We start from the raw sequence: 12,985 nt of genomic DNA on the forward strand, positions 1-12,985 counted from the left end.
CATCCGCCGATTAATCAAGTGATAACCACTCACCCTGGAGAGTTGCTACACATGGACACAGTTGGTCCTTCTCGGGTGATGTCGGTTGGTGGGAAGTGGTACGTTCTTGTGATCGTGGATGAATTTTCTCGCTATTCTTGGGTCTTTTTCATGAGAACCAAGGATGAGGCTTTTGAGTTTGTTCGAGACTTGATCTTGAGGTTGAAAAACGAGCTACCACATGCCATGAGAGCGATTCACAGTGACAATGGCACAGAATTCAAAAATGCTCGTTTTGACACCTTTTGCAGTGATCAAGGTCTTGAACACCAGTATTCTTCCCCCTACACTCCACAACAGAATGGGGTTGTAGAGCGGAAAAATCGGACGCTGGTTGAGATGGCTAGGACGATGATCGATGAGCATATGACTCCTAGAAAGTACTGGGCTGAGGCAGTTAACACCGCTTGTTATGTGTCCAATCATATTTTCTTGCGTGCTTTCATGCACAAGACTTCTTATGAGTTGCGATTTGGACGCCAGTCCCGTGTTGACCATCTCAGAGTTTTCGGTTGCCGGTGTTTTGTGCTGAAGGAAGGAAATCTTGATAAATTTGAGTCTCGATCGTCTGACGGTATTTTTATCGGTTATGCTTCTCACTCTAGAGCTTACTGTGTGCTGATTATTGATACTAATATCGTCAGAGAGACTTGTGAAGTCACTTTCGACGAGACTGCATCATGCAATGCCTCTGTCTTTGAAGTAGCAGGAGAAGATGAGCTCGTCACCTCCATCTTTGAAGATGAGGAGGAAGAAGCTGCGGAGGGTGATGCTGAGGCTACCACGCGTGCTACGGACCCAGCTGCCTCCGCCACTCGCTCGGACGATGATGACGGCCCCGACCCGACTACATCTACTTCCCGGGGGCCGATCGAGCAGGTGACTCAGCCTTCACCAGCTACGCCTGAGGAGACACCAGTTTTGGTTGAGGAGGAAACGACTTCGACAAGGGAAGCACCGCGACACATTCAGCGTCGTCATCCACCTCAACAGATGCTAGGTGACCTCAACGAGCGAGTCACACGGTCCAAGGTAACAAGTATCGCTGGCTTTGCTCATGCAGCGTTTGTTGCTTCTTTTGAGCCCAAAGATGTTGGACACACACTTTTTGACTTCAATTGGGTCAATGCCATGCATGAGGAACTCGGAAATTTTGAAAGGAATCAGGTTTGGATTTTGGTTGAGCCTCCGCCTGCTTATAACCCCATTGGAAACAAGTGGGTTTTCAAGAACAAGCAAGGTGAAGATGGGTTGGTAGTGCGGAACAAGGCTCGACTTGTAGCCTAGGGGTTTTGCCAAAAGGAAGGGATAGATTATGACGAAACTTTTGCCCCGGTAGCACGCTTAGAAGCGATTCGAATTTTTCTGGCATTTGCTGCTTCCAAGGGTTTTAAAGTTTTCCAAATGGATGTGAAATCTGCCTTCTTAGATGGTTTTATTGAAGAGGAAGTTTATGTGAAACAACCCCCTGGTTTTGAAAATCCCAAGTTTCCAAACCGAATTTACAAACTTCAGAAAGCTCTTTATGGTTTGAAACAGACGCCTAGAGCTTGGTACGATAGGCTTAAAAATTTCTTGCTTCTCAAGGTTTTAAAATGGGATGTGTTGATAAAACCTTGTTCCTCATGCGTTCTGGCTCTGACTTTTTGTTGGTTCAGATTTACGTGGATGATATCATCTTTGGTGGCTCTTCTCACGTTCTTGTTTCTAAGTTTTCTGAGCAGATGTCCAGGGAGTTCGAGATGAGCATGATGGGTGAGCTGCAGTTCTTCCTCGGGCTACAGATCAAGCAAACTTCCCAGGGCACGTTCGTCCATCAAACCAAGTACACCAAGGACTTGCTGCGGAAGTTCGACATGAGTGACTTGTCTCCTCAGCCGACTCCGATCAGCACATCGACAGCGCTTGATGCGGACTTGGATGGTGAGGCAGTTGACCAGAAGGAGTACAGGAGCATGATTGGCTTCCTTCTGTACCTTACGGCGACCCGGCCGGACATTCAGTTCGGGGTCGGCCTCTGTGCGCGGTATCAGGCTTCGCCGCGCACCTCCCACAAACAAGTGGTGAAACACATCTTCAGGTACCTTAATTTCACTTCTGAATTCGGTCTTTGGTATTCTGTGGATTCACCTCTTGTTTTGGTTGGTTTTTCGGATGCCGATTTTGGCGGGTGTCGGCTGGATCGCAAGTCGACTTCCGGCACTTGTCACTTTCTCGGAACATCTTTGGTTTCGTGGTCCTCTCGCAAGCAAGTTAGTGTAGCGCTCTCGTCCACAGAAGCCGAATACGTTGCCGTTGCTATCTGCTGCTCTCAGATTCTTTGGATGAAACAAACCTTGCAGGATTATGGGTTGAGTTTTGGTAGGGTTCCCATCTTTGTAGACAACATGTCTTCCATTTGCATTGCAAAGAACCCAGTGCTCCACTCCAGAACCAAACACATAGACATCAGGTTCCACTTCCTGCGAGATAACCATGAGAGAGGCCACATAGACATGATCCATATACCATCCTAGAGGCAAACAGCAGATATCTTTACCAAACCACTTGAGCATGAGACTTTTGCTCGCTTGCGAGGGGAGCTTGGGGTTTGTTACCCCTTTTAGTTGCTAGTTTTTCTTTGGTTAGCTTTGTAGGGCTTGATTCTTTTTCTCTTTGTTTTTCTAGGTTTGGTAGCTGCATTTTGCACTTGCATTGTGCATTTCAGCATTTTTGCATTACCTCACTTGCACTAGTATTCTTGTATACATTGCTATGACATCCTAGTGCTTGCTAGTGTGAGTTTATAAACGTGATCATGAATAGCTTGCTCCACTGTGTATATGATATCCTCTGAGTTAAGCTATTTTGATTTGAAAATTCGAAAACATGGTCACCCTGTCTTGGCTACTAGCATGTTAGGGCGTGTTGATATGCTTTGCTATCTTATTCATGCTAGTGTAGCTTCTTGGTACTTAACTTGTTGCAATTCATCCTGGTTCAGCAATTCATATTTGACATGATCTAAAATTGATAAAAATTGCTTGAATTGTGCTTGAAATGGAATGGAAAGATCCAGGTGGGATTGCTTGTCGCACTGATCGAGCTTTCGGGACGGCTCACTTTGCATTTGTGAGAACCCGGACAAGGCTGTACATGACTGAAATGAGTGTCTTAAGCTTCTGATTATCTTTGGCATAGGCTTGGTCTCGTTGCTAAGTAAAGCATGACAAGCTTTCAACCCCTGGCATTAACATTTGCTTGATATAATTTGATTGCATAATGGATGTTTGCAACATGCCTTGGCTGTTTTTGGCTCATATGTATGAGTTTGATTAGCATTGGTTTCCATTCCCTATTTGTTAGTGCTAGATCATGGGTGATGTGTTTATTTTTGCTAAACTGAACTTGCTAAGCTCTAGACATGACTTGATATACCCTGTTGAGCTAGATGCAGGTCTAGTTTATGGATGCACACGTGCTTGTGACTAGATGTTGCTCATATCCTTGTATCCCTGAATGCTTTCACTTACACCTCCTGCATTGCATTCATTGCATAGTATACCTTCAGGGGGAGTCTCAGTTTCAGGGGGGGTTTTAGGTCTGTTTAGCCTTGATGTGTGCATGTGCGAACAAGGGGGAGAAGTTTAGTGATCGAACAAGGGGGAGAATTGTTTGATTTTTGAGAGTTTCAAAAACTTATTGTGCACAGGGCTTTGAGAGTGCATACATGTGGTGAGAGTAGCACTGGTAAGGGGGAAATGCATTTCAGTGCATACATGCTTTGAGGAGTCATGTTTGTGTTTGATCGATTGCATCGAGCCGTTGCCCTTGTCTTAGGGAATCGACCTTTGCTTGGTCAAGTGACTTGTTCTTGATTCTTTCGAGTTTTTGTCACTTGTTCAAGTTCTTCATCTTCTTTGTTCTTCTCGGTTTTTGCTTCTCTCTTAGTTCATTTTTGGTTTGATTGTGGTGTGTTGACAATGCACTCATCAAGGGGGAGATTGAGGAATGTGGAGTACTCACTCCTGGTTGTGATGAGTGAAATGTCAACCGTGCGGTGTGATCGTGTGCTTGGTCTTTGGTTGCAGGTACACGGGCGTCGAGTGTCGACGGAGAGCTGTCGTGAAGGTGTTGTGGCCGATGGACCGTGCGGTGGACGGCGGGGAAGGGCAGCCGGGACCGGAGCTCGGGCCGGGTGGTAGCTGTGGCGTCCACTCCTGGATCGAGGGCGCAAGCGCTGACGGATGGCGGGTTTCTTGGTTTGCGCCACAAAACTAAATTGGTGGACGGCGATTGAAGACGCCAAGTCGTGGAGGCACGGGCGTCGGTCTCGGGACTGACGGAGGAACGGGCGTCGACGGCGTCTAGGGCCTCGCTGCGGGCGAGGAGGTGACTAGCGTCGGGCGGCGTCTAGGGCCGTCAGAAGGCCGAGGCGGGAACGGCGTCTAGGGCCACGGCGTGGAGGCGGGAATCTTCCCGCGCATGGAGTTTTTGCAGTTTTCTCAAAACCGGCCACCTACCCGGGTTTCGCGGACCCTCCAAAAACCGCGGACCGGATCCTCATCCCACGACGGCATCGCAGAGAAGACTTCAACTCGAAGAAAGAACCTTGGCCGTCAGATGAGTCCTTGTATCTTTTTCCGATTTTGCCCCTATGGGCCTTCTAGTTTAATTTCAGCTCTTAGGGGTAGTTTAGTCTTTAGCCAGGGAGGTTAGGAGATTAAAAAGGAGAGGAGGGCAGCAGCAAGGGGTAGCATTTTTTCTTTTCTGGAGACCTCTCCTCCCAGGCGCCCCTCCCTCTCTCTCTGTTCTTCCTCCCTCTCTTCTCTTGGGTAGAATTTTATCCATGGATTCTTGAGACTTTGTACTAAGATTGATCGGGAAAGGAGGCCCTCTCCTCCTTGTGCCCTCAGGGCTTTTGAATTTGAATCAATCTTGTACTTTGAATGTCTTTTGTGTGATGAATTTTGGTTCTCCCATTTTATTCTTTGTACATGAGATTGAGGGCGGTTTCTAGATGATTTTGTGACTTCTTGTGGTGCTTCTAATCCATCTAGCCTAGTGCTAAATTCCCCGGAATCACGAGTCCCTTCTATTGGAGATTTTCACGTTCTTGAGAAAACTCCGTTCTTGCTCGGTAATTCCTCGATTCCTCCCAAACCATGGAGTGATTCGTCAATTCCATTGGTGGGTATGTTCACAAGGTCTTTGTAATCGTGCCTGCAAAATTTGGTGAGGTTTGGACTTGTTTTGATCCTCCAATTGTCAAGTCTTGGATCGAACCGAGAGCAAAAACAGAGTTTCTGCGTCAGGTTGGATTTTTCCTATCACCGGTTGAACCGGCGTTGCCAATGATTCAACCGGTGTTCAATTAGGGTTTTCGACCTAGGTTTTTGGTTGCACTGGTGCATTAGTATCTACGTGCATCGGATCAACCGGCGTTACCACGGTGCTTGTTGTTTTGCCCGTTCAACCGACGTGTAGAGTTTCCTTAACGTCGATTTAACCGGTGCTCATCACTTTTCGATTTGGTGTTCCTTTGGACAACTGCACCAGTGCTCGTGAACGATCTCGTCGGTTCATCCGGTGTTCTGTTTGTCCATTTTGGGATCGCTCTGGACAGCTGCACCGACGTTGCATTTGGAATTTGTCGGATCATCCGGTGCAGTATCGCCGGTTGAACCGACGGTGTTCAAACCTGAACGTCGAATCAACCGGTGATCGTTTTTCACTGCTGCCGGCTCTGACTCATCGGTTCAACCGACGTACTCAGACTCATATACGTCGGATCAACCGGTGAGTTATACCGTGCTATTTCTTGTGCTGTTTTTCGTGCTTGCTTCCGCGATTGTTCTCGCTTGTTCCTAGGGCTGTTTTGTGTTGGTGTAGCTCATCCATAACTATTCTACACTTCACATAAGATTCTAGGATTGGATATGTACTTGTGATCTTAAGCCAAACTTTCACCCCCTCTTATCGCTTTTCTCGGTCCTTCAGTCTGCAATATCATTTTCACGCCAAAAGGGTACGAACAGGACGCCCGGCCGGCTGAAATATCTGTCTAGAGAAGGAGCTTTTCGTGTCACCGAACGGTGGAAAGGGCTCCCGTTCCCGTCCCGACCCCCCCGTAGTCGGTAGAGCAATCTCGCAGCGCTGCCGACCGCTGCTGCTCTGGAGACCCGGCCGGATCGAGCTCAACAAATTAAAGCCGCAGAATCTCTGACGCCGTTCCAGAAAAGAGCAGCACCCGTCGACGATCCAGCGTTGCACGGCGCCATCGGTGCTGACTCTCGCCGAAAACGATGCTACCCAGCCGACACTCCCCACCAAAGAGTCACGCTGTCATGCGTGTACCTGTCGTTGCGTTGCGTTGCCTTGCGTTTTCAGGACGACGGACGAGGAGGCAGCCCTCTGCAGGAGCAGGACCGGCCGACGCCAAGGTATCCCATCCGACCGATCGGAGTTCGGAAGAAAGTTCAGGGCAGTGCAGGCTCCAAAGAGCCTGGAAGGAAGAAGCTATGAGCCTGACACCGTGACCGATTCTCTGCGCCCCAAGGAGGCCTGAGGACACCACCCGCCGGCCGCCGGGCCCTGCGGACGGATCGTGTCGGGCCGAATCCGCCATGGGCGTTGCCTCCCGTCCCGTGCCGCCCACCCAAACCGACGACGGGCGACGGCTGTGTGACGCCGCGCACAGACAGGCCAGCGCCACGGCGAAAGGCAGGCGGCCGCCGCGCCCGAACGGAGCCGAGCAGCCGACGCCATCGCGAGGCGAGGCCCGGGAGCTGAGGTCACCGCGGCTGATCGCGAGTGCTCACCCGCCGGCCTGTCCACCAGCACCGGACGGACGGATCGGAGGGAGGGACAGAGGGCTCATCCGTGTTGCGCCGAGAAATAGAACTAGCTCGGATGACGGATCGATGGGGCCGCCGCCAAACGAATCGAGTGCCCCCACGGGGACAAACAGTCGTAGGATCGTCTGCCAGGTGCCCATTCGTCGTCTCCTCTGCCAACGGCCGCCAGCGCCATGCGATGCTGCTTCGTTTTATCACGTTACACGCATGGCACTCTCCTCCTAACCAACCAAGTCATCAGTTTTGTTTCCCTCTTTGGAAAAAAAGAAAGGAAAAGAAATCGTTCTGAAAGGTCATAGAATAAGTGCACGAGGAGGTAAAAGGAGCGTAAAAATCCCCAATCTTATCTTTTGAGAGACCTCCCTCCGATTGATATCTGCGCACATATCATTGCTCGCCATGAGGAGGGAAAGGAACCGGGCAAAAAAAAGGGAGCTCCGAGTGCCGGAGGCCGCTGACGTCATCGCGATCTATAAATGGCCAGGTGTGCGACGGAGTGAGCCTACACCAACCCTCCCCTCTCCCCACTCCTCCCACTCTGCAGTCTGCGCTCCACGACCCCGGTGCTGGTGGGCTGTGGCGCCACTTCCTCCTCCGGCTTCGCCGCCCAGCTAACCGCCGCTGCTTACCCCATATAGTTAGCTCAAACTGCCATTTCAAGTACTTCCCGCCCGGTCACCCTTGCCATAATTGATGAGCCTTCTGTTCCTGTCTGGAACGTGCATTTAAAAATTGCTGGAGGATTGTTGGAGTTCGATTTCGTAGAAGGCCGGTGTGCGATGGCTTCTTTGATCAGCTCGTCGGCTTCAGTTCTTAGCCTGTCGTTCGTGATCCTGTCGACCTTTCAAGGTACTGGCAATGGTGAATCTTTGGTTTGTTTTTCCGGTTGAGTTTTGAGCTTCGTACGTGTCGACTCGCAGGGTATGTCTGACTGTCATCTGTGTGCGCGTGCAGGGGCGGTGGCCGGGATCACGTTCACGTTCACGAACCGGTGCGGCGGCACGGTGTGGCCGGGGGTGCTGGCCAACTCGGGGAGCTCGCCGCTGCAGACGACGGGGTTCGCGCTGGGCGCGGGCGAGGAGCGGTCGCTGGCGGCGCCCGCGGGGTGGTCGGGCCGGTTCTGGGCGCGCACGGGCTGCGCCTTCGACGCGTCCGGCAAGGGGTCGTGCGCGACGGGGGACTGCGGGTCGGGCGAGGTGGAGTGCCGCGGCCGGGGCGCGGCGCCGCCGGCGACGCTGGCGGAGTTCACGCTGGGCGGCAGCGGGGGCAAGGACTACTACGACGTGAGCCTGGTGGACGGGTACAACCTGCCCATGGTGGTGGAGGCGGCGGCGCCCGGGTGCCCCGTGACGGGGTGCCTGGTGGACCTCAACGAGCGGTGCCCCGCGGAGCTGCGCGCCGGGCAGGGCCCCGCGCAGGCGTGCCGCAGCGCGTGCGAGGCGTTCGGCCGCCCCGAGTACTGCTGCAGCGGCGACTACGGCAACCCGGACACGTGCCGCCCCTCCGTCTACTCGCAGATGTTCAAGACGGCGTGCCCGCGCTCCTACAGCTACGCCTACGACGACGCCACCTCCACCTTCACCTGCACCGCCACCGACTACTCCATCACCTTCTGCCCGCCGCGCGCCGGCACGCCCAACAGGTAACAAACGCCGCGCCACCCCTGCTTTGCTTGCGCGCCGTGTCCAACAATCCCTTTTTGTTTGGTCTCGCTGCAGAGGCAAACCTTTCCAGCCAAATGCCTTTAGTTTCTTGCATTGGTCCAACAAATCCTAGACATCTTCTGCTTGAAAAATCAAACACGGTCAAAGAAGGCCCTCTCTGCACTTGAGGCAACAGCAGTTTGGGAGTTTTCTTTTGCATTGGGGATTTTTTTCCCTTTTGGAACAGATTTTTACACCGGGGATATGGCGCGGCAGAAGCCCATGGTTGACACTAACGGACGTAATGGCTGGAGAATATGATATGAGCATCTCCCGGATTGCTTAGAAAATACATTTTTTGCAAAAGAAGCATCAAACTGGGATGGGGAAAGGAGGCGCTTTAAATTGTTCGCCGCGCTTCCTTTGCCGCCACCGCCTTTGTTCCTTCCCCACCTTGTATGGTCACCAGTCCCCTAGCTAGTGGCGGTTGAGTTAAAAGCTGCCCGTGCCTAGTTGGCACAGCAAGCCATGGATAGCCCAAGAAAAGATTCGAATCTTACCTCTCACAGTTCATTGATCGATCTCTGTTTATGAGAATGTTCAATGTTGTATGGTCGAATTCGTTCTGATCAGAGCCATGGTGGTGACATTTCTGCAGCCAGAAGGCGACCAAGGACCCCTCGCCGAGGCCCAACGACGTGCAGCTCGAGGGCGACTCCTGGCTGGCGAGCCTGGCGACCAGCGAGATGGGCGGCGCGGCGTCGACGGCGGTGGCGTCGTTGCAGCTCCAGGCCGCGTTAGCCGCGGCCGCGGTCGTTGCCTTGCTGGTATGACCGAAGGGGCTCGCAGCCCTCGCGTGGCGAGACAGCGGCTCTCGATCGGCAGCGGGAGTGGGCGGAGTTGCTTTCGGAATTCAATACAGGATTGGAGCAAGTAGGATGAAGACGTGAAGCATATTCTTTTTAGCCTTTTGTCTTGTAGATAGAGGAGTTGACGAGGTGGCAACTACAGCTTCTAGTGTTACTGTGACGGTGTCGGTCAACAAGCACGCTCTGCATTATTTTATTCTCGATCCCTTCAGCAACACACGTCACTCCAGTTCCTTTTTTTTTGTGTGTATACATTGTTTCTTTATTTCCTTATTCTTCTTCTATCTCTTCTTGTCACATGCAGCATTCTAAGTAGAGAAGTATAGTGAGATTTAGCACACGTTCTCGCTATGTCTTGATTTTGTGTTTTACCTTTCTGAAAGTTTGAGATATGGACGACAGCAATTCCTTTGGCATTCCTTGACATTTGTTCTCGCTCACTTCTTATGCTTTCCAACACTGAAAGTTTTGAGATGTGAATGACAACCAAGGATTTCATGTTTTTGAAGTTTTTCTTTATAACAACATTTTGAAGTTTAAACACAGATAAGAATCTCCTGGAAAGAGCAAGATTTGATGGATACTTTATTTGAGTGATCACCACAGTTCATCAGATATGGTGAGTCAGCCAAAAAGAAAACGGGGGGCGCAGATCTTAATTTCAAAGGATTCGTTGGCCCACGGAGATATGGTATAAGAAGGAAAAGATGATTGATCACATATTCATCAGCCTCGAAGAAACTAGAGATGGCCCAGTAGCAGTGTTAGCATAAACGCTTAACGCTAAATAGTTGGTCGCCTACCGTTTAGCTATTTATTTTGACTAAATGACCATTTAAATGGATTAAATAATCATTCAACGGGATAAACAGTTGATTACCATGATTGGCCACTGTGTAGTGTTTACACGGCGTGTATAGACGGGCTAAATGGCCATGTAGGTGAACAGCTTAGGCCGAATACTGATACAGTAATCAGTATGTTAAAATTCAGCCAAAACAGTTAGACCCTCATTAGGATTTACGAGCCTGCGATATAAGTACTAAACATACAAAATGTATTTTGCAGGAATACAGAAAGAACAAAGAAAGAAGGAGATCATAAGCTAAAAAAATATATTAAAACACCACGACAAAGTTACTGAAAATGTAACAAAGTAAGCAAAAGGAGAACCTGGGAGAGTCATCATGAAAACTCACGAACATGGTATTAAGCATGACAAATCTTTTGGATAAAGTCTTTGCCCTATCGAACTTCATTTTCAAGTTCCAATTAATCTCAAGAAGGAAACAAAAGAGGAACAGTTAGTTAGAATGTCAGCAGAATCAGTGTCAGTAAGAGTATTAGTTTCTTTCTCTTTCCATCTCCAGAGCAGATGTCCAAGTACCAAGTATGTTTTTAAGAGTACTTTTTGGGTAAAATAGACTTGTATATGCCGGATCATATGCTAAATCTATTACCAAACTGAGTATTGAAACATTCATAGGGTTCAAAAAGGCAAATAAGTCTGGAACATTGTCAAATGCTGATAGACGTCGCTTCATAGTCAGTGCAAGTAATTACTGAATGTCATTCTATCTCACAACTTCCGCGAAAGCAACATTCACAAAAGAAGAGGTGATACCGACATCCGTTCTAAAAGTATCAACAGAACAAGCCTAGCTGTCTCCTGCATTTTTTTTCCTAGTGTCCATTCAGCACTGTTAAAAAGGCCTGTGGAGTCAATCATAGACGAACAATATTCTTGGTCCCTGGAAAACATTTGAGCCTTCCTTTTCTACTTTCTTTTGGAGCCTCAGCTCGGCATGTTGATGCCTGAATCGAATATCCTTACAAACAACACTAGGCGTATAGCCTGCGCATTTGCGCGGCTAGTATTGGAAATTCAAAAATTTGCATGTCGTTATATCCTTACTTAAGCATTAAACTATTTTTTAATTACCATACATCATCCTGTTTATTATCGTAAATTATGTCTTATTGTTGGTTAAAACAATTCTAATATGATCTACCTATAATAACAATTTGATTTGTTGAGCTTTAATAATTTTATGCATATAATTATTTTTATTTTCGTTTTATTTTGATTAATTGTTGTTAGCTTTAGTTTTTATTAATAGTATATGTTTATTTTGATTAATTATTGTTAGCTTTAGTTTTTATTAATAGTATATGTTTATTTTGATTAATTGTTGTTAGCTTTAGTTTTTATTAATAGTATATGTTTGTAACTGATACATAGCTAAATGATGTTTATATTTAATTTTTTATAATTGCATTGGTGGGTGATTTTTAATTAGACACAGGGGTATTTTAGGCTAATTTTATCATAATGGCAGCGGTGGGTAATTTTTATTTTTCTATTTTTCTCCGATTAACATGGGAATTTCTAGGTCTTGAGAGCGAACGTGGAGGCTCCATTTGTTGGCCAAATAATAAGATAATAGATTGCATCTTCAGCTACAATGTGCTCGCGGGCATCCCTTACTTTTCTCACTTTTGCAGTTCTGTCAGGCAAAAACCAACCTGTACGATTCCGCTTACCCTTTACAGTTAACGAGTAATGGATTTTCTCCAAAAATATCAAACTAGGATGAATATGCCCTGTGATGTTACAGTCGATGACACCTGGCTTCTTACTGTTAGAAATATCTAGCTGTGTAGGAATTAATCAAGAATGTCACAATTATAGTTGCATTAACGAATTGAAAACTAAGTACAAATTATACAAACAGTGATGTGCAGGTGCATATACCGTTACACATCAGATGCACTTCTTACTGATACGATTTTTTTTTCAATGTTCACTCACCTTTTAGAGAATAAAACCTGAGATTTGTACAGGTGCACTTATACCCTTACACATCAGATTCCTCATGAAGCTAAGATCAACAGCATCCATCCCTTATGCACATATATATCCACAGACTTGTCATTGTCTATTTTTGACAGATTGTAATATCGGTGTTAAATGGGTTGAAAGTATCTCCAAGGAAATTTCAATGATGTATGTTGTTTCAACATGTGCTTTATGGTGAGGTGCCGTTGATGTGACCTCTCCGGAATAAAGTGAACCAAAGGTGATTCTGAACAGATTTTTCTGAATTGCAGGCTAATAACCGATTGTGAGCGTTAAAATATGTGCCTGATTTGGATAGGGACATATGACATTAACCACCATGGACCACCCTAAAAATTTAAGCTCTTTACCATATTAGCATCAACTCAAACAATTGTGTAAATAATCAGTACCACACAATCTGAGCAATATGCATGTTAGTTTAAACCTGGATAATCAAGATGTAAAAAATTGTGTACTTACGATCAAATGCAGTCCAGCAGATCATGTAATCTGGTAGTTTTATACAAGATAGTTTACCAAAAAGGCAAAAAAAAATCAAGTAGTAATTAGATCTAATTTCTGTTAAAAAAGTGTTAAGAAAAAGGATAAAAGGATTGGTATGCATCAAATATTCCTGAATCACTCGCTTCCGTTCATCAAGAACATTGCAACTCACCACCAACCTCAGACAGCTGTTAGGTGCATGAACATGTAGTTTTATAACTTAGAAGCAGTGCATGCACTCCACTGACCCAC

General features: G+C 47.6%; 1 protein-coding gene across 1 annotated transcript; it reads left to right on the plus strand.

Moving 5' to 3' along the window:
- The first annotated feature begins 7,363 nt into the window (after window positions 1-7,363).
- Window positions 7,364-9,811, plus strand: LOC120658171 (thaumatin-like protein 1). The gene is made up of 3 exons (XM_039936411.1): window positions 7,364-7,724; window positions 7,830-8,517; window positions 9,177-9,811. The coding sequence occupies exons 1-3, from the start codon at window positions 7,655-7,657 to the stop codon at window positions 9,349-9,351; spliced, it is 933 nt and encodes a 310-aa protein (XP_039792345.1). The 5' UTR covers window positions 7,364-7,654; the 3' UTR covers window positions 9,352-9,811.
- Window positions 9,812-12,985: the final 3,174 nt, after the last annotated feature.

The sequence above is a fragment of the Panicum virgatum genome, chromosome 2N, assembly GCF_016808335.1.
Source record: "Panicum virgatum strain AP13 chromosome 2N, P.virgatum_v5, whole genome shotgun sequence".
Classification (NCBI taxonomy): domain Eukaryota; kingdom Viridiplantae; phylum Streptophyta; class Magnoliopsida; order Poales; family Poaceae; genus Panicum; species Panicum virgatum.